Genomic DNA, 22,796 nt, shown 5'->3' with positions numbered 1-22,796 from the left:
GTGACTTGTTGAAATTGATCATCCACCCGAGGTCCGTCAAAGTTTTTAGGGTCACAAGGGTATGGTGAAGGGCTGTCGTTTCGGACTGTCCCTTTACGAGTAAGTCGTCCAGGTATGGGATGACAGGTATTCCCTGAAGTCTTAGTTCCTCTAGTGCTGCTGCCATCACCTTGGTGAAGGTGCGGGGGGCAGAGGAAAGTCCAAATGGCAGAGCCACGAACTGCCAGTGGTGACCGTTGACGAAGAATCTGAGGAACCGGTGGTGGGCAGGGTGTATGGGGATGTGCAGGTAGGCATCTTTGATATCTATGACCGTCATAAACTCCCCGTCTTCCATGGACGCCAAAACGGACTGGATTGATTCCATTTTGAAGTGACACCTTTTCACAAAGGGATTGAGATCTTTCAGGTCTAAGACTGGTCTCAGGGAGCCGTCCTTTTTGGGGACCATGAAAAGGTTTGAGTAGTATCCCTTTCCCCTGTCTGGTTGAGGGACAGGTTGAATGGTTCCTGCCGTGACTAGGTCTTGGATGACCTTGAGGAACAAAGTTCTGTTGTGAGTATGTCTGGGCAGCCTGGATATGAAAAATCTGTGGGGTGGAGATTGAGTAAAGTCTATCAGTAGTCCTTGAGAAACTACACGAAGGACCCAGCGGTCCTGGATTCTTTGATCCCACACCTCCCGAAAGGATTGAAGCCGGCCTCCTAAGGGGACCCTTTCGGGGGTGGGCACCCCTTCATGCTGAGTTGGACTTGTCGTGGGAAGGCTTGGGTGGAGCTGGTTTGGAGGACCAACCGGACTTCTGTTTGGCTGGGTAGCGTGAGCGGAAGGTGGTGTTGGGTTTGTCGTTCTGTGCCTTTGAACTTTGGCCTTGCCGAAAGGGACGAAAAAAGGGTCGTCTCTTGAAGGGTGGTCTCTTAGTTCTGGCTTGAGGAAGTAGGGTGCTTTTGCCGCCCGTTGCCTGTGAGATTATTTTGTCGAGCTCGGAACCGAAGAGGAGTTTCCCTTGGAAGGGGAGGCTGACTAGGGAACGTTTGGATGTTAAGTCAGCTGACCAAGTCTTTAGCCAGAGAAACCTACGAGCCGCCACCGACTGTGCTGAGGCTCGTGCTACCATTTTTGCTGCATCGATTGCAGCATCCCCAACATAGTTGGTAGCATCAGCTATCTGTGACAGAATATTGTCGGTAGTTGGATCCTCGGACCCGATTAGTTGTGCTACTTGTTCGATCCAGACCTCCATGGCCTTTGCAACCCAAGCAATTGCGAATATAGGTCTAAACGCTGAACCGGACGCCGTGAAAGATGACTTGCAGAATCCTTCTAGACGTTTGTCAATGGGGTCCTTGAATGCTGCAGCGTCTGCCACGGGAATAGTGGTATTCCTGGAAAGCCTGGAAACCGGAGGATCAACCGCTGGGGGTGACGCCCAGAGATCCGTGCACTCAGGCGGAAAGGGATATGTTTGGGAGAATCGCCTGGAAATCTGTACCCTGTGATCAGGGTGCTTCCATTGGGCTTTAATTAAGTCATCAAGTTGTTCGTATGCTGGGAAAACGCAAGAACTTTTCTTTTGTCTCTTGAATATGTTTTTTGCAGGTTCAACCGTTGAGACGGATTCTTCGATGTTAAGGGTAGTAAGCACTGCTTGAATAAGACCTTCAACCTCTTTTTGGGTTCTAGGTGTGTCAATGTCTGGATCTGTGTGCTCTTGATCAGAACCATCCTCTGTAGTGACCTGGCCTTCCTCTTCGGAGGGAGAATACGGTTCCCTTGGGGAACTGGGAGGTGAATGTGCTGGGCGTTTAGAGACTGGGAGTTCAGCAGGCCTAGCAGGTTGTGATAAGCGCTCCAGTACCTTGTCTAAAGTCTCGGGTATGCGGGCCAGGTTTTGGATGCCTGCAAGTGAGAGGGAGAGTGCCCTAATTAAATCAGACTCAGATGTGCTAGCCGTGGGAGTTGGCGAGGGATCTGAAGTTCTGCAGGCCATACACACGGAATCAGCTGAGGCCGAGTGAAATTTGGCTTTACAATTTGCGCAGGCCAGGAAGGATATTTGAGTATTAGGGCGAGGGTGAGCGGAGGACTTGGATGTCCTGGCTTCCTCTAATTTGTCTGCCATGATGCTTCCCTCCTTGTATATGGTAGGGTACAAGGGTAGGGAGAATATTGTATTTATTTATTTATTTATTTATTGTGAAGGAGGCAGGGGATTCCGGCCTAAGAGCAGGGTAGATGGCAGAAGAATGCTCCTTGTTTTCTGTAGATACAGAAGAGGGACAGAGTGAAGGGTAAGAAACCTGAAAAAAAAAAATCATGCAGAAGGCAGAGAACAGGAAGAGAGGAGACTTGCCTGTGCGAGGGGAGTTCTCCCTGTGCAGTTGCGGAGGTCGCTGCGTGCTTAAGGGAGGATGTGGCGTGGACCGCTAAGTTCCAGGCTGCAGGTTCCAGTAGGGCGCGAGGTAGTGTGCGCACAGTCAGATGCGCAGGGGATCCGTGCAGGAAGGAGAGGTCCCGTGTTGGCGCCAAGAGTGAGCGCGAGGTTTGCGCGTACGGCGGAAGCGGAAGTGCGTTCCAGCGTGGAACGCAAGTATGGCGCAGAAGGACGAAAAAAGGCGCGGAGAACAGCGACAGGCAAGGAACGTGTGGAGATTCAGGGAGAAAGGGGCCTATGATAGAGAGAGGGGTGTATTTTGAATGTGGTAGTACTCACCAATGTGCCAGCTTCTTTATGCCCTGCGTATAGAACTTCTCCCAGTACTACACAAATAGCTATATATGTGCAGATGAATCCCCACATATATAGATATCTGCATAGGTGTACACGCCTGGTGGGGTGTATAGCGCTGCTGCAGTCCTCCGGGGAGCGGGAAGACAGCGCAGGGAGAGAGGAGCGAGCCTGCAGACCTCCGTAGAGCGGGAAGGCTATAGGGCAGTGTAGGAATCAGCTGGAAGGGCTCTTGAAAGGATCAGTGGCCCCTTTTTTGTGTGGCATGATCTTAACCTGGAGTCCTGATCATATGCTCCAGCCACTAAAAGTTGTGTCTTCTCCTTCTGAGGACACTAAACGAAACTGGAGATAGTAGGAGGAGGCAGGGGATGAAGCCCAGAGCAGGAGGAGGAGTCAAGTTTAACATGTTAGTGTCCATCTCCAGCTGCAGGATCTTCATCCCCACGGTGCCTGTGTCCCCCAATTAGGCAAGAGAAAAACTTCAATCATTCTTCATTGCTGTACTGCAAGTTGGACTGATATCATCCCCTCCCCCCAGCAGCCAAACAAAAGAACAATGGGAAGGTAACCAGATAACAGCTCCCTAACACAAGATAACAGCTGCCTGGTAGATCTAAGAACAACACTCAATAGTAAAATCAATGTCCCACTGAGACACATTCAGTTACATTGAGAAGGAAAAACAGCAGCCTGCCAGAAAGCATTTCTCTCCTAAAGTGCAGGCAAAAGTCACATGACTTGGGGCAGCTGGGAAATTGACAAAATGTCTAGCCCCGTGTCAGATTTCAAAATTGAATATAAAAAAATCTGTTTGCTCTTTTGAGAAATGGATTTCAGTGCAGAATTCTGCTGGAGTAGCACTATTAACTGATGTGTTTTGAAAAAAACATGTTTTCCGATGACAGGATCCCTTTAATTTCAACCTTTCCTTGTCCTTTAAAGCTGAAAGTCTGCAGTTCAACTGCATCTGAGTTGTTCCATTTAAAATTCATTGTGGTAATGCAGAGAACCAAAAAAGCTACCTCTTGCCGAATATTTATGGACCTAACTGTATATCACATCCACTGCAGAGTCAAGGTTTCTGCCCACCTCCTGATAAAAGGCAATTAAGTTAGCTTGGAACAAACTCAGAATTTGAAATGAAGTCAAGTATCTTATCCATGAATACTCCTTTGAAAAGCTTTCCTACCATACATTTTAGCATAACTGGTCTATAGTTTTCAGGCAAAAAAGATCCCTTTTTGAATAGTTGCACTAGATTAGGAATTTGCCAATGTCTCTGCACCATGCTGAACGTCAAAGAATCCTTAAAAAATGTAAGTAAAGAGGTTTGGCAATCACAGAGCTAAAGTGATTTTGTACCCTGGGATGAACCATCTGGTCCCAGACCATTCTTTACCTTTACATGTTGAAGTCTCTTGAATTTACCAGAGACCGATGCATTAGTAGTTATATTACTAAAAGGGGACTATGGAAAAAGGAAGCCTTTCTGAGCTGGTTCCTCTCATAGTTCATACAGACAAGAGGTCCTCTGCACTCAACCCATTATTCATATATTTAGGATATAGGATTGTCCATATATTGCAATATATTAAAGATGACCAACAACGTTAGTAATCCCTGGTCTGGCCAGTCCTACACTCATTCAGATTCATTAAGAATTCTATTATACACAGTGGCTAAGTTTTATCTGCAACTTACAAGCTGCTTTCAAGATTAAAACTCCCCAAAATGGTTGCTCTTTTCTTGGCCAACACTGGGACCACCTGACTATATGGAAAGTGTTCAAGTTACATGGAGCTGGCCACTGTTGCTGTATAAACTATAGCAGAACAAGGGAAAGTGGTGTGTTTTAAACGCATTAGGCCCCAAACAAAACAGGGATTGTGTGTCCATATACAGTGGAACAAAATGGGGGTTCTACAGTATTCCTAATAAGCACAATCAGTTTGGGCCCGGCTCTGCTCCCCCCCACTACTAGATAACAGCCCCATCTATAACTGCCAATCCAGAGTTCCCATTCCCATCTTCACACACTTGGGGGCAAATTCACTAACAGGCGAAAATTCGCCAGCGATGGCTTCTCGCACATCGCAACACTTGGCCAGGCGTAAATTCGCCTGGACAACGCTAATTCACGAAGATCCGAAGTTGCGCACAGGGTACCGAACGCTGGCGAAATTACGCTCAGCAGTTCGAAGTTACGCTAGCGTTGGCTAATTAGCATACGGCGTGCAGTTAAAGTACAATGGCAATATATGCTGCAGCAACTATATTACACTACACAAGGGAACCTTAATAAAATTATATAAAAGTTGTTATATTGCCCTACACATGTGCCCACAGTATAGTTTAGGTGCCATATGTTAGCAAATGTAGGGGGGAAAGGAGTGTACGCAAAAAAAAATAAAAAATGTATGATCTTTTTCAGTCTATCACCCTTTAAATAGGAAAAGTCGCCAGCGTTTTTTGGGACTTAGAAATATTTTAAACTTTTTTTTTGAGGAACTCCTATCTACTCTATTGCACTTCGTCTGGTCTGAGGTGGTGAAGGCAAGTCTGGCGCAAGAGGTTACGTTCAGTAAAATCAAAAACGTAGTGAATTTGCGTAGTAACGCTCTTTTGCCAGACCGTAAATTCGCCTGGCGTTAAGAGTGCGAAGTTGCGCCAGAATCTATCTCCTTGGCGAAATTACGCCAGCTACCGTTATTAAATTGGCAAAGTGCCAAAATGACGTCACGCTGGCGAATTTTCACCAGCGTTAGTCACTTCACCCTTTAGTGAATCTGCCCGTTGGAACAGTTTGCACAATGTGCCATATGTATGCAGATTTGGAGCAAGGACGAGGTTATGTTTTGGTAGCAGAGGATGAGTATAGAGTATAACAGTGCTTTATTAGCAGGCTCATGCAGCCATTACACAACAGTAAGCAACTCTAACACCACAAGCTGTATATAAGTCTTGAGCACAGTGACACCTACAGGCCCTTTATATAAACATCACAGACCAGAACTTCAATCTTGCTGCCACTTATTTCCCAGTTACAGATAAGTTATAAAATTAAAGGACAAGGAAAGGCTTTGACTGCATCCCACACAATATCAGAGCCCCTTTACCTGTTCGCCATTTTTCTTTTAAAATTCAGTCTCCTGTAGTGCTTTTTCAAAGCCCCTTCTTCGTGCCATTTTAGTTAATACGTCATTAATATCGCAATGTGGAAGTTTATCTGTAGAGATGTGTCACCATAGCAACTATCATAGGCTGCCATTGGTGCGCTCTTGTAGAAGGCAGCAAAACAATCCCTATTCCCCCTAGATTCTCTCCTGGTGATAATTGTGTTGGCTGGAGGGGTCAGCACCTCTTCCAATAGTATCAAATTAGAAATTTGCCAAACACAAAAGGCTAGTGAAGTGGGGATATCCCGTGCACGTTTATTTAGTCATATGACGTAACGTTACATCATATGACTAAATAAACGTGCAGGGGATATCCCCGCTTCACTAGCCTTTTGTGTTTGGCAAATTTCTTCTTTGGCGCTCTTGTAGAAGGCAGGGCTTTCCAGGCTTCAGTGAACCATTTAGAAGGCACAAAAAAAAAAAAAATCAATCTATATACGCATGCTCTGCCTGTCCTGGATCGTTCTGCGCATGCCCGAAAGTCTTGATGAAAGCGATTTATCTTGGGAATTTTCTTGAAGAACGAAGGAAAATGGAAAGAATGAATGGCATCACTAAGTATGGATTTTAATAGAGGTTAACTCATTCCTACATTTTCCTAAAGTTCTTTAAAATGAAATTGTAGCAAACTTTCTACATTGAGTTTCAAACTGCGGCTTTTATAACTGCACTTAAAAAGAGCAGCTATCCACAAGTCCAAGCTCAAACCCAGGGAACTGCAAAGTAAAGCCGCTTCTAGCAAACTTGCTGTAAGCACAATAACACACCCAAAGGCCTTTGGCACCTAAATAAATAAATAAAGCACAGTAGTTAAATATACAAACCTTTCTTGAAAATAACGGTGAATAAAGGCTTCTTTTCTTTTAATTGGTTCGCTTCAGTTGCTGTAACCAGCCAGTTTGGAAGCATTTTTAAACGATGGTAAAAAGAAATTCAAAAGTTTAGCGAAGGAGAACTGCCCCTTTAACCACTGCCCACAGGAAATTAGTAACTTAAGTGTTTCTGACAAACACGTCTGCCATTGTTCCTGCGTCCCTGATCAGCAACTAGAGTAACATGGCAGCACTTACGCCCTGCCTGCTCCCCGGTGACACTTGTTTAGGTGGAGGGGCTTATTGTTGACCATACACAACACTTCGGCCAAATCCTAGCTTTTTTTCCCCCCAGGATTCAGATTTAGCTAATTTGGACCCAAACCCTAAAAACAACCTATAGGCCACAAAATAAAAAATTTACAACCCCTTTTGACAATTCTCTCCCTGTTAAACTAATTTACATGCAAGTAAAGCCATTCATTGGGTACCGGTGCAACTTTGAGACAAAGCAGCTTTATTTTCCGCATATTTAATATTTGGTTATTTTCAGATTGAGAAAACGTGAATCTCTAAAGGGCCAGGCTGGAAATCGCAAAACAAATATGGATTTATAACTTACTGTAAGTAGAGATCAAGATATGCTTGTGATGGGAAAGCAAAGTTCCCAGAAAATCAAACAAGCAGTTAATGTAAATAAAGTAAAATTCCACTATAAATGAAGAGTTTACAGGGTCTTCCTCAATAATAGTGAAGCCACACAGAGCTACAAAATAGACAAACCGTGATAATTGGCTTGCCAAGACACAGGCATATTTATCAGTCAAGTTGTGTTTTCCCAAAAAAAATATATGTTTTGAGGGGTAGTTTTCAGTCAAAAACTTACATTTTCGGGTTTATTAAAAAAAAAAACAAACCTTTGAATTTTTCCAGATTAATACCCGAAGCTGCAAATAGCTGGAATGCTAAAATAACCCCAGTTAAAACCTGTCGAGGTCACATAGAAGTCAGTGGCACAGATCTATTGAACCATTTGAAGAGGTTAGAACCTTCATGATAAGTTTGTGTGGGTTTTGCTCAAAGACGCAATCAATTCAAGCTTCCCCCCCCCCACAGAAAACTTTAGTTTTCAGGTTGTCTAACCTGAACTTTTTTTTCCCCCCATCGGGAGTGCTTTTCTTAATCCGGAAAATATTTGAGTTGTTTGTTCATTTTTCGTCATTTTGTTGCTACAAGTAGCTGCTACCAGTAGCTCCCATCTGTCACCAGAAGGCATTTAGTGTTGTAGACTGAACCATACAATGGCCGACGCTCTACAGCGGTGCTAAAGGGGCAGATCCTTATAGGCAGTTAGCCAGAGACTTTAGACCAACTACTTTCAGCAGAAATTCAAGCTTTGGCATCAATGAAGGTGAAAACTTTCTTTCCTAATTATTCTTACAACTATTACTCCAATATATACAGTAAGTACATATTTAACCTGATGAGCCGAGAGGAATCCAGAGCAAAAGTATCCATTGCCAAGGGGTTTAAACGGAGGGGAAAAGAAACAAACAAAAAAAAAACGACTGCTCTACCCGATCCAACCATATTCGGCCTGCAGGGTGAACAAATCCCGTAAAAGATACACATGTATGGCCACCCACCAGTTTCATTCAAGCCACCAGCAAAACAAACTAAAATTGAAGGAAATTTGCTGATGAGCAATGCACGGAGTACATGACAAATCTGTGGTCACACGGGATTGCAGGCTGCTCTATGGAACAGAGCCCTTACACACATCTGCCGAAATAACCCAAACAAGGCACTTCTCTGTGGACAGGGTTTGACCAATCATTTAAACGGTCCATGCGTAGGATAGGGACTGACCCTAGAATACATATAAAATCCCCACCATAAAGCACAACGGAGCTCCGTTTCCATGGGGCGATAAACCTAAGGAATAGATTCCTACATGCCAATAATTCGGTACAGCTCTAACTTTATAAAAGACAATCACCCAAGTTTCCTACTAAAACATCTTTATTGAAAGTTCTTCAGAGACCACATGATAACTATTTACAGAGTGAAAAATCAGTCTCCTCCTATCCAGGCCTGGAATACCGAGTTCCACAGGAGGCAGACTGTATTGAGATCACCAGTTACTTGTCCATGTTAACATATTTAAAGACAATACTAATCACATCGACTTTTTGGATAATTAAAACAGGTGGTTGTGTTATTGACCTTTTACCTTACAAAAAAAAAAGAGCACATCTTGCAGCCAAGCTGATCACAGGGAATTACTGGGACAGCTGCAAAATCCCATCCCAAGACTTTCCTGACCAGTAACATACAGAAGCATCATTAGACAAATGTGATCTTGGTGCGGGCCTGATTAACCAGCCAAACATTAAGCTCCTCATACTCCTCCAAGGCTGCCTCAAACTGGGCAGGGGTGAAGCCTTTAGACACACAGCGCTGCTCAGCCTCCGAGTATTTAACACTGCGAGCACCTTTTTCTGGGACCATCTCGCGGATAGTTGAAAAGATCACATCAGCCGGCCGTTGAGTCCTAAACAAAAGGTCGAGATACTTAGAAACGTAGCGATCAGACCGTTTTTAACCCGTATTCATAAAGCCCCAAACATTCTGTACAGTATACACAGGTAACATCAAAACATTGACCGATACAATAGGTGAAAAGGACCCTGCTCTGAAGAGCTTACAATTTAAAAGATAGTCCACAGCTGGTGATTATCGTTGGTCTCTATGGCCTGTAATAAAGGAAAGTCGTCAGAATAGGTAAAGAATTACCTTGAAGCGTGGCCCTTGTCTCCTTGCAACGAGTCCTTTGACATTTCAGTCAACCTCATGGCCTCATTTACATCCTCTTTCTCCACTACATCTTCCAGACGCAGCCGAGCCTGGAGTCAAGAATCAGTTATAATCAGATAATACACACGTATAGAAGTAGTTTTTCGCTAGAAATTCTAGAAGCACTCACATCAGAACTTTGATACACAGGACATGGTTCAATGCAACATAGGCACCAGATTCCAGTCCACAATACTGTGCAAAGGCAGCTGCATCTCTTGACTTATTCCGCGGCCTTTATTTAATGCAGTGATATTAGGCCTCTCCTACATTCACTATCAACCTCCTGCCTTTAAAAAGGTCCAACATTTAGGAAACGTGCCTCGTTGCCAGCAAGGTTACAGATGCAAAACGGTCAGATAGTTCTAATGATGTCAAATGGCAAAATTTCATGCCGACTCAAATAAACACGCCTGCTTTGAAGCCACCGAGAGCAACATGTTGCTCACAAGCCACGGGTTGTGGATCACTGCCATGGACTTTTAAATTGGAATAAGCATTTTGCAACAACAATAATACACTAGAGACTCAAAACTCAACAGTAACTTGAAACAGTAAAGAGATTGGAGGGTTTTGTTGACACTGTCAGACCGAGACAAGTGCAATGCTCCCAAGGCACACCAGCAGTTGCTCCTGTCTCTGCCTGTCAACACCAGCTGTTTTGGAACCTGAAAAGCTGAAGTTTTTTGGGAAAGTGCGGGTCCGACGTGAAGGGTCACATTGAGCTCAGGAAGTGCTGCTCATGCAGTAGGTCTGTTATAAAGCTACCTGCACGAACAGCACTTTGGAGCCCATAGGACAGTGTCTGATGGAATTGAGGTTTCAATCTGCCATTTCTCATGACCCAAGAGGAAGACGCAGTTATTTAGCTCAATACTCTCGCTGGCCAGGACACGTACCAAGGCTGTAGACAATCTCAGGATAGACAATAGGGTTCTGGCAGAAGTGAAGGTCATATCTTTGTTGGTTCTGGCTTCTTTTCTCATCTCCACATAGGCAGCTGTCAAATAATCGGCAAGGGATTCTGGAATGGCAGGCTGCTTGCTCTTGCACATAGTGATGTAACGCCTAGAGAAGAAATATCAGGCAGATCAGATAAACTGCAATTGGTTATACATTAGTACAGTAGTCATTCAAGCCAGACACACAAGTTATACTAACCGCATGAGTTTCATATCCATAGGCTGGAATTGTGATGGCGGTTGTTTGCTGTGCTGATGGACATATGTAATGTGCTGAGCCAGTCTGAGAAAAAAAAAAATAAAATTAAGCCAAAAGTATACTATTAAGGATACATTGATCTTAAAGTGAAACTGAAAAAAATGCAACCATCACCTGAGATCATTGTCCCGGTCAGGCTTGTCTTGTATTAGCCAGAGAAGGTCAAATCGAGACAGTAGGGCAGCAGGCAGCTGGATATTTTGCTCCACAGTCTTCTTTGGGTTGTATCTCCCATAGGCTGGGTTAGCAGCAGCAAGAATGGAGCAACGAGCATTCAACGTGGTCATTATACCAGCCTGGAGAAAGAAGATACACTGAGCACTTTGCAGATTGCCAGTTATCCTTGTTAACTGTAACCAGTATGGATGAAAATTGCCAGTTATCCTTGTTAACTAAACAAGTATGAAAGCAAATATTCGTCAAATAGTGGCAAAATCCTATCCTGGTGCTACCAAATTCCTTTGCAGGTTAAACCAAGGCAAAATCACTAGAGCCATTATTAAAACTGGCCAGAAAGGGAAAGACCTGTACATAGGAATAAAAAATATAACACACACCTTTGCTATGGAGATAGTCTGCTGCTCCATGACTTCGTGAATGGCTGTTCTGTCAGAGTCCATCATCTTATCAAATTCATCAATGCAGCAAACCCCCTGATCTGCCAGTACCAAAGCTCCACCTTCCAGAGTCATCTCCCCAGTCACTGGGTCTTTCATTACTGCTGCAGTGAGACCAACCCCAGAAGAGCCACGACCTGTTGTGTACTGACCTGATGAGGATAGTGATTACATGACAGTTTGTAATAAAAAGGAAGCCAAGTGTCACATTTTAAAACTGGGCCAAACAAATGGATCATAATAAAGGGATCTTAAACTAGTCTAAAAATTATTTTCTAGTAGGCCCGATCTGTTAAGAGGCTTCAATCTTAAGATGGAAATGAACCTGCATAATGCTACAGCAATACTGCACTGTCGGCAGTATGATTTGCTGCACACGGTTTTATCAAAAGCTTCCTTGATTTTAACATCTGCAGTTCAGTGTATAAGCTAATTTGTATAAAATTATGTATTATACATATACTGGTTTATTTGAAAGAGTTGCAATTTTGTCTTTCACACCAAATTACCTATGGAACTATGGAAAAGCTCTGCTGGTCCCAGCTTAACACAATAACTGGGTCAACTGACAATTAAATTTTTCTTCTTTTCCTTTGGAAATTGCTTTGTGCCACCCTTCCTTAATTCAGTGCCCGCTAATCTCCAAAGAACAGTTAAATGTTTGTCCTTTATATTCATAACTTAATGCCTTAGAGGACAAGGAAAGTTAAACTAAAGATGTAGGTAGAAATATTGTACATTATGTTTTGAGCTTCTGTACCAGCCCAAGGCAACCACAGCCCTTTAGCAGTAAAGATCTGTGTCTCCAAAGATGCCCCAGTAGCTCCCCATCTTCTTTTCTGCTGATTCACTGCACATGCTCTGTGCTGCTGTCACTTACTGAGCTTAGGGAGCCACTCACAATATACAGTACACATAGAATAGAAATGTCACAATATAAGGCTGATTAGTAATTAATACACATAATTACTACATGGCAGCACAGAAACCAGTGCAATTAGCATCAGAATTGAATAATCAGCAAACCTGTAGCATCAGCTTATATTACAGGGGAAGCTCGTTTTCTGCTGGATAATTAGTGACGACCCCTAAGCTTAGCTTCTCAACAGCCAATCAGAGCCCACTGAGCATGTGAGTGTCACAGACACTTTACAAGATGGTGACCCCCTGTGACAAGTTTGAAGTCCTGGATCATTGCTGCTATTTTTAGCCATATTCATTTTTAGGGTTTAGTTCTCCTTTAAACATAGCATTCCAGAAAGCGTGTCAGTTTCAGATTTTGTTTTTACAAGAGTTATTTGGCAATAGTTTTTTTTTAATGTATTTGCTTTGACAAATAAGAAAACCAGTAGGGTCTGGAAACTTATGCAAAACACTGGGAATACCCTGAATGTCACCCAAACTTCAATGAATTTCCTGTGGGATTGGAAAAACATGTTGTGTTGCTTTACCGATTATAAAACCAGAGAGATACCTGCAACAAGTCAACAGATTACAGGGGACAGATCTGAACACTTACTTCGAGGTGCAAGACGATCAATGTAAGAAAGTAGCTGTGATTTTGCTACTCCTGGGTCACCCATGAGGCAAACGTTAATATTCCCTAGGGGAAAATAAACAAAATAAGTAAATGGATAGCCGTTAAATACAGATATTAGAATATACAATTGGCAATTTTCCAAAGGGAACATCCCCCCCCCCCCAACAATTGCTTAAGCTTTTTTTAAAGGAGCAGATTTTGCAGCCTATTTACCAAAAAGCTAAGCCCCTACCAAATATTGTTTTCATAAAGCCAACCATTGAACAAATACTCGTTTTATAGTTGTGTGCCATTTATAAAATCTGCACGTAACAAATGCAATGAGAGAGTTGAACAGTTGCATACCTCTGATCTTCATGCCACGAGGAGAATGGTCAACACCTCCCACCAATAGCAAAAGAAGGGCTTTCTTCACATCCTCATGGCCATAAATCTCAGGAGCAATGGAGGCTGCTAGCTTCTCATAGAAATCTTCCTCTGGGGTGAAAAAAATAAAATTAAAATAAGTAAAGGACTAAATACAATATCTACCTGTGAGCAGCAAGTGGGACCACACAGAGCAATTGTTACAGTAGCGATCAAAACCTTGACAGCAGCTTCGTTTTTATCAACCTCTAGATAAGGCAGCAATAATTAAGTGCGTCATATGTGGACCTGGAGTAGCCATTTAAAATAAAAAAATGAATCTGGAGAGTTCACCAGGCAAAGGGGAATGTGGGGATTCTATACAAGGACTACTCTCAGCCCCTTACCAGTAATCTGTCGCAGCTCCTCTTCACTCAGCTCTTCTGTGCCAAGTTCATCATCCTCGGTCTTGTTCATTTTCACTAAACGATGAGATTCGAGGTATGTCTCTGAAAGGAGACCCTGTAGGAAAGCCACATGCCTGAATTATAAAATGAATGCCGCCCCTCCAACCAACAAAAAAAAGTGATCATAAGGATAATTAAAAAGAATCGGAAGAATTTAATAAATAAATTCTTGGAATAATGTGCCCTTGTTAAAGGAGAAGTAAACTTTAAAAATAAGTAAATGTAAAATTGAAGAGGGGGCCCATTCTAAGCACTTTTGCCATGTACATTCATTATTTATTTATTTTAGGATACATGTACGGTTAATATGAATGAATTGTTACAACAGTGCCACCTGCTGGTCAGTTTCCCACCAAGTAGTCAAGGAAGTTGTCAGGAGAAAGAAAGATGCTTCTGCTTAGGAAAGATGTGAGAAAGGGTTCTGATAGTTTTCCTAAGCAGAAGAACATCAGAGCAGCCTCTTTCTTTCTCCTGACAACTTCCTTGACTACTTGCTGGTCAGACTGGTGGGAAATTGACCAGCAGGTGTCGCTGTTGTAACAAAATTCATTCATATTAACAGTACATGTATCCCTTAATATCTTGGAATTAAAACAAAAATGTTCATTGCATAAAAGTTCTTAGAATAGCACCCTCATCAATTTTTTCATTTTTTACTTTTCCTTTAAAAGTCAGGCAATAATAAAATCCTTGTATGCTAGTGCTCATTAGGGAACCAATATTCAAGTCAGTATATTAGCCAAGCCCTTAAAAAAGCCCTTAGAATAGCACCCTCATCAATTTTTTCATTTTTTACTTTTCCTTTAAAAGTCAGGCAATAATAAAATCCTTGTATGCTAGTGCTCATTAGGGAACCAATTTTCAAGTCAGTATATTAGCCAAGCCCTTAAAAATCTCTGTATGTAAGCAGCCTTAAGGCGTAACCTCACCTAGCCTATGATTAAGTGTCCTTGGGGGACACGAAACGCGTCAGGCTTTTATCTTTTATACATAATTTAAAATAAAGACTTTGTACTATTCAAAAAATTTTGGCTTCTGTATTCTACGGATTGATGGAGTTTGGTGTTCCGGAGTGGTGCCTGACCGGTATTCCAGTTTTCTGTGACTTACACAAAAAAAAAAAAAAATGAATAAAAACCCGCTGAGCCATAGCGATAAGTTAAGAAAAAGAGATCATTACCTGTACCACCTGCCGGAAGCCAGTTCTGAGCATTGGCAGGAAGACTCCAGTAATACCAACATGGTCTCCAGGCTGAGCGAGGCGGGTGTTTTCCCCACGCACATACACACTCATACAGCGCGGGATGTTCCCAACTGGAACCTGATCACTCTGTGGAGAGGATTGCAAGGATTAAGATTAATTCCAACGCATATATATTCATTCTTTGTTAATTTCAGATACTCTCCTCTCAGACTTACATGTTCTTGAATCTTCAGCTCCTGGAACTTAATAAACTTGGAGCCCCGGGTTTGCAAGTAAAGCCTGCCACCGGAACGGTTTGTCTGACACTCTCTGCTCGGGCACATTATAAGCGGCATGAAAGTCGGAGATTGAATCTGGACCAAAGAAAAACATTTCAGGAAGCAAAATGTGAGCATTCAGCTGGAAACTGAAAGTAATTATAGATTAGAACTTCAAATAAGACTCACCGGTTGGTAGGTCTCTGCACCGCACTGGTCACAAGTGTAAGTGGCCACGACCATCATAGGCTTGACTTCTGTGACCCTCGTGACGATGCCTCGAACTGTAACCAACTTGCCAATCGAATCCGCTTTGACGTCTCGTACTACACGGGCCTTTGAGCTACTTGGAGCTTTGAAGTATAGTTCACTACACAGAAAATAGGGACATGGTTTAAGATCTCTTATAAGTGGGAGCAATGGCTTCATTAGACGTGGCATTGAAAGGGGAACTAAAGTCTAAAATAGAACAATGCTAAAAAAAGCTGTATTTTGTATACTAAATATAAACAAACTTACTGCACCAGAAGCCTAATTAAACAAATTATATATTCTTTCAAAGTTGGCCACAGGGGGTCGGCAGCTTGTTACTTTGTTAAAGGGATACTGTCATGGGAAAACATGTTTTTTTTTCAAAACGCATCAGTTAATAGTGCTGCTCCAGCAAAATTCTGCACTGAAATCAATATTTCAAAAGAGCAAATTTTGAAATCTGACATGGGGCTAGACATATTGTCAGTTTCCAAGCTGCCCCCAGTCATGTGACTTATGCTCTGATAAACTTCAGTGACCCTTTACTGCAAGCCAGCAGCCTAACAGAACAATGGGAAGGTAACAAGATAGCAGCTCCATAACACAAGATAAAAATTGCTCCAACTGCGCATGCGCCGATTGGATTGATAGGATTCCCAAAGAGGAGAAGATGGCGCCCGTAAACTCCAATGGACAGAATCTGCACTGAGGGGTAAAAGACTTAGCGGCATTTGCCCAGGGCAACGCTTAGCCTGGAGGGAGGGTCTATGTAGGGTAGTTTTTTTTTTTTTTTTTTTTAACTTTTTGGGTTTGCTTCTCCTGTAAAGTAAAAATTTGATTTTTTGCCTTTACATTCCCTTTAACATTAACACAGTCGATAAAGAGTAAAGAAAATGATCTACAACATGCATACAGTAGCTTCCAGTGTGCTTTAGGCTAGAAGGACACACAGTAGTGATGTGTGGGCTGGTCCATTAACCTCGAGTTGGGTGGGTTTGGGTTGAGCTCTCCCCACCTGTGACCTTCAGACTGCCTGCTTCTGGTTTTATAGGTGCGCTCCTGCCCGTCCCTTTTGTTGCATCATCGGCAGGGCGGCACAGGGTTATAAGAGGAAGAGGGAAGCCGGGTGGGAGTGAAGATTTTCTCTGCCCACACATCACTAACACAGGGCTGAATCTGCCAATACACTGCCCTCTGCTGCTCTGTCTCTGCTCCAACAAAGGCTTGAACATGCCTAGTACATTTATCACCCCCGCATATTTATAGGCAAGGTGTAACATACACAAGTCATGGTACTTACAATCTGCGCATAAGCTCTGGTGGATACTGGTTGTGAGGATCTCGCATCTCATTGGGATCTCTGCCCCTCTGCTCCATCATTAAGCGGTGTTCAATATACACATCCAAAGCATCTTTATGCACTACCTACAATGGTAAAATCATTGATAAGTACAGGACTTTTAAAAGTATTACGGCTGCACTAGCCAAGTCCCGATGGTAGAAAATTTGGTTCTTATTGGACATTGATACTGCCCTCCCCTTGTAATTCATTGGTTGCTTGTGCACTTGCAAGCAAGCAGTCACATAAATTCAAAGGCCATTGGTTATTGGGGAGTAGTTCACTTTAACAGGTTCATGAATGAGAATTTAGTTACAGTTTCACATGGTTACTCTATAAGAATATTATATTGTCCCCATAGACTGTATTGTGAGGCATACAATTTTTTGATTTTGATTACACCTAGTGTGTTTGAAGCTTGCAGTGGGGTGGAACACTTATACTGAATTGAGCTCAATCTTTTCCTTGTTTATGAGCATACAATATATACCAAACAATAGGTATTGTTTAAAGGCTTTTTTTTTTTTTAAATGAACTGTTAGTATGATGTAGAGCAGTGGTCCCCAACCAGTAGCTCGTGAGCAACATGTTGCTCTCCAACCCCTTGGATGTTGCTCCCAGTGGCCTCAAAGCAGGAGCTTATTTTTGAATTCCGGGCTTCCAAGCAAGAGCCTCAATGCACTGCCCAACAGAGCCTCAATGCAGGTTGACAATCCACATAGGTGCTATCAAATGGCCAATCACAGCACTTAATTGCCCCCCCCCAAGAACATTTTTCATGCTAGTGTTGCTCCCCAACTCCTTTCACTTCTGAATGTTGCTCACAGGTTCAAAAGGTTGGGGATCCCTGATGTAGAGAGTGATCTAAGAATATGTAATTGTTTCGTTGTTTGTGGTTTGAGTGATTTGGCTTTTTAGCAAGCAGCTCTCCAGTTTGCAACTTCAGCCAACCAGTTGCTTGGGTCCAAATTACCCTAGAAACCATGCATTGATTTCAATAAGACTGAAATACGAGTAGGAGAGCCCCTGGATAGAAAGAAGAGTAATAAAAAGGAACAATAACTTTGGAGCCTTACAGAGCATTTGGTATTACATGGGATCATTGACCCTATTTGGAATATATATCTATATATATATATATATATCTCTCTCTCTGGCCAGACTATTTACTCACTTCCTACATGCTCAGGTGACAGTTAAAACACTAATACAAGGTTCCAGGACTGAAAACGTACCTCTCGCTCTTTATACTGAGGCAGCAGCTCCTGAACAGCATCAGCAAAGAGGTTTGTGTACCTGCGAGTATTTTCACAGATGGCATCCACCAACTCTGGGTCCTCCTCAGCCAAGTCATCCAGGTCAATGCACAGTGCAACCTGCTCTCTGTGAGCAATATTAGCCTGATAACAGAGATTATTATTTATACACACACACCATTCTTTCCTTTAAAGCCAACACACAGTTTAACAGATTCTCAGGCGAAAAGAGGTTTCATTGACAGACATTTACATAAAAATAACTTCAAAGTTTAAAGTTGTGGTGTTTCTCTTCAGGGGTAACATTCCAATATTTGCCTTAGTCTTATCACAAATAACCAAATATTGTTGATTTGTGGCCAAGAATGCATCTAATCCATTGTTTTTGGATACGGCTGAATTCTCATTCAGATTTTGGAGCATCTATCATTGTTCCCTTCTACTTTTAGCAGCATAGAGACCACATAAAAAAAAACAAAAAAACAAACAAACAAAAAAAAAAACACGTGAATTCAAAATGTGCCTCCCTGTGTGATAAAACTACCATATATTAGAAATATATATCGGGGAAGCCCGTCAAGGGCCCCCATACATTGCCCAAGACTTAATCTGTTGGCAGTTTATATTTGTCTTTGTATGTGGGGCATTTAGACATTACGGCAGAGGTAATATACAGAAACTATAGAAATGGGTGATTATTTAAAAGGGATACTGTCACAGGATTTTTTTTTCAAAAATGCATCAGTTATTAGTGCTGCTCCAGCAGACTTCAGCACCGATAAGAGCAAAACTGATTTTTTTTATTCAATTTTGAAATTTGGCACAGGGCTAGACTTGACGTCCATTTCCCAGGTGCCCCAAACCATGCGACTTGTGCCCTGATACAATTTAGCCACTCTTTACTGCAAGTTGGAGTGATATCACCCCCCCAGCATCACATCAGCAGCAGCCATTCAAAAAACCCAAAAAAAAAAAACAATGGCAGCCAACCAGATAGCAGCTACCTGACAGCTCTGCTGAATTATTTGTTTGCATTGCTAGATGCCCCACCTAGTGGTAGACATGAGAATAGCACAAAAGCAGTAAAATCCCTGCTTTCAGAAATGCAAACAAGACCCAGGGTCGTGGTGTAATACAATGAGAAACAAAAGTAAACCATAAAAATCACGATGATCCCTTTAAACTGCTTTGAGACAAATATTAAGCAAAGGCAGCACAGTTAGACAGCAATCTGCTCCTGACAATACAAAACTGATAAACTCACTCACCAGCTGGACGCCATACTTGAAGTTTTTCTTTCCAAATTCATCATCCTTATAAAACTCCTGAAGAAAGGTCTTGCATTTCTCTGCAGGGAAACAAGGGCTCATCAGTAGCCATTTGTACTCTTGGAAGCATGTATGGCATACAAGTTTACTTTATGGCTTATTGTTGGACAGTGGGTCTTTAAATGATGTTGGGAGCAGGAAGAAGGCATGAAATGTTTGCTCCATGTTGCTATTTTTTTTTTTAAGAGTTTACAATCCAAATAAAGAAAAGCATGCAATTTAAAGGGATTGGTCACAATAAACTTTAATATAACAGACAGTGATATTCTGAGACAGTTTGCGTTTTGAGTTATTTAGCAGCTCTCCAGTTAGTCTGGTGTCTATGGATCAAATTACCCTAGCAACCATGCACTGATTTGAATATGAGACAAATATGAATAGGAGAGGGCCTGAATAAGTGGATGGGCAATAAACAACAATACATTTGCAGCGTTACAGAACATTTGGTTTTATTTTTAGTTTGGGGGGCAGTGACCCCCATTTGAAAGCAGGAAAGTCAAAAGGAGGCAAATCAAAAACTACTTACAAATCAAAAAGTTGCTTAGAATGAGGCACTTAGGGTGAAGGCGAGCCACTCGTTTAAAGGAAACTTTCAGTGTGAAAATAAAAACTGGGTAAATGGATAAAATGTATCTAATATAGTTAGTAAACCAAAAATGTAGTGTATAAAGGCTGGAATGACTGGATGTGTAACATAATAACCAGAACACTACTTCCTGCTTTTCAGCTCTCTAACTCTGAGTTAGTCCATTATTATAAGGGGGGCCACATGGGACATAATTGTTCAGTGAGTTTGTAATTGATCCTCAGCATTCAGCTCAGATTCAAAAGCAACAGTTATGACCCTCCCCTCAAGTCTCTGATTGGTTATTGCCTGGTAACCAATCAGTGGAAAGCAAGAGAGCTGCAAAGCAGGAAGTAGAGTTCTGGCTATTATGTTACACATCCACTCACTCCAGCCTTTATACATTACATTTTTGCCTAATTCTATTAGATACATTTTTTATTTTGTACAGTCTATTTACCTAGTTTTATTTATACTGAACTGTTCCTTTAAAAACATAACGGTGAGTAAGTCCCCCTCTGAATAATCTGTATGGGGCAAGCACTTCCTGGAATGGACCACTGTGTGTGTTTATTACAGGGTATGACAAGCCCATCCAGCCAGGTCAATACCATTTCTATTCTATCAATCACAATAGGAGATTTCCCAGTGTCCAGGCTACAATAGCGTATCACGTGACAGCCGACGCTGGAAGGGACGCAAGAGCCGGAAGCGCTCCTTATCCAAGTCGGTAACTGGGAGCCCTCCAAGTGCAAATGGTAAACCCCAGGCCCTCACATAACAGGTAACGTCCCATAGGCGCCTCCCATTGGTCAGTCCGACACTAGCACAGAGCAGTGCCCGATACATCCCGCGCCCCATTCTCACTCATGGAGAGCCACGTGCAGGGGCGGAATTAACCCCATAACAACAAGGGAGATGTAGAATACGCTGAACAAGGAGCTTCGTTACAGGCGTCTCCTTGTGCTGCGCGGCCTACTATTCTCTTATTGGCCTTCCAGTCCCCGTCACATTGAGCTGCAAGGGATTGTGGGAGCGGTATTACAGCGCTGGCTGCGTGACTAGAATATAAAGAAAAGCACGACTCCCCCAGAACCTTAAGTTCCCGCTCCTGTTCACCAGCTTGCCTATTCTCTGCTCACCTTTCTCGGCCTGGTAGTCCCTGGGCATGATGATGATGATACCGCGCTCGCTGTCCTGCTAATGCCTCGCTGCTTGTGTCTCTTCTTTCCGCGGGATCTCTTTTCGCGGGCTTTTACTCTCCCTGTGCTCTAATTGGCTGCTGGTTGCTCGCTTCCTTTGTACCTCCCCTAACGACTGAAGCAGGGCGGTGCAGTGACGGCGCTTGTAGCCAATGGCGGAATGAGGCAATTACACGATTGGTCAGAGTGTCTGACTTCCGCGACCAATTAAGTGACTTTTCCGTTCAATAGATCCGCCCCTAGCGAATGTGAACCAATAGGAGTAGCTAATGAAAGTGTTCCGGCCTTAAGCTTTGGCGCGCTTTTGGAGGTGGCGCTTGTGTGTGGGTTATTGTTTTTTCTCATCTCAGTGAATGTTGTTTTTTTTTATCTCTGAGGCAAACTAAAGCCGAGGCAGGTGGCCTGTCCTGATATGTTGTGTTATATGGTCGGCCAAAGCCAGTCTACGTTACCCATACAAGATATTGTGTATAATATCAAATCAATATGTTTATCCACATTTATATTTTTAGCTGAAACATTAAAAAAATAACAAATTACTGTTGGTTTGCAGCAAAGTACAGGCCTATGTAATAACACCTTCCCAAAAAGGTTTGTTATTGGCCCACAGCATGACTGGGATCCCTCAGGCAAATTCTGACAACTGAAGCAATTCACCAGCGATTAGGGTTGTCACCTTTTCTGCAAAAAATACCGGCCTTCCTATATGTTTATGTTTTATCCCTATTAATAACATTGGGATCAACCATCGTTCAGGAGATTAATCGTGGGGTGAAGTCTTTTCATCTGTCAGGCATAATAATACCATCCCAGAGAGGATCTAGGGTTGCCACCTGGCGGGTATTTTACCGGCCTGGCCGGAAGAAATGATGGCTGATCCCAATGTTATTAATAGGGAATAAAGATAAATATATAGGAAGGTCAGTGATCCCAATGTTATTAATAGGGAATAAAGATAAATATATAGGAAGGTCAGTGATCCCAATGTTATTAATAGGAATAAAGATAAATATATAGGAAGGTCAGTGATCCCAATGTTATTAATAGGGAATAAAGATAAATATATAGGAAGGTCAGTGATCCCAATGTTATTAATAGGGAATAAAGATAAATATATAGGAAGGTCAGTGATCCCAATGTTATTAATAGGGAATAAAGATAAATATATAGGAAGGTCAGTGATCCCAATGTTATTAATAGGGAATAAAGATAAATATATAGGAAGGTCTGTGATCCCAATGTTATTAATAGGGAATAAAGATAAATATATAGGAAGGTCAGTGATCCCAATGTTATTAATAGGGAAAAAAAGATAAATATATAGGAAGGTCAGTGATCCCAATGTTATTAATAGGGAATAAAGATAAATATATAGGAAGGTCTGTGATCCCAATGTTATTAATAGGGGATAAAGATAAATATATAGGAAGGTCAGTGATCCCAATGTTATTAATAGGGAATAAAGATAAATATATAGGAAGGTCAGTGATCCCAATGTTATTAATAGGGAATAAAGATAAATATATAGGAAGGCCAGTGATCCCAATGTTATTAATAGGGAAAAAAAGATAAATATATAGGAAGGCCGGTATTTTTTTCCAGAAAAGGTGGCAACCCTAATAGAATC

General features: G+C 42.2%; 1 protein-coding gene across 1 annotated transcript; it reads right to left on the bottom strand.

Annotated features, from left to right (window-relative positions):
• Positions 1–8,727: 8,727 nt before the first annotated feature.
• Positions 8,728–21,184, bottom strand: mcm7.L (minichromosome maintenance complex component 7 L homeolog). The gene is given in 16 exon segments (NM_001087253.1): positions 8,728–9,274; positions 9,517–9,626; positions 10,476–10,644; positions 10,738–10,821; positions 10,912–11,093; positions 11,355–11,566; positions 12,934–13,017; positions 13,300–13,431; positions 13,707–13,821; positions 14,947–15,096; positions 15,186–15,323; positions 15,417–15,597; positions 16,780–16,904; positions 18,054–18,218; positions 19,343–19,422; positions 21,110–21,184. Coding segments are annotated over 16 exon segments (2,163 nt in total). The 5' UTR covers positions 21,138–21,184; the 3' UTR covers positions 8,728–9,066.
• Positions 21,185–22,796: the final 1,612 nt, after the last annotated feature.

The sequence above is a fragment of the Xenopus laevis genome, chromosome 3L (genome assembly GCF_017654675.1).
Source record: "Xenopus laevis strain J_2021 chromosome 3L, Xenopus_laevis_v10.1, whole genome shotgun sequence".
Taxonomy (NCBI): Eukaryota; Metazoa; Chordata; class Amphibia; order Anura; family Pipidae; genus Xenopus; species Xenopus laevis.
Note: the sequence above shows the minus strand (reverse complement) of the source record. Positions and strands in the feature narration are given on the sequence as shown.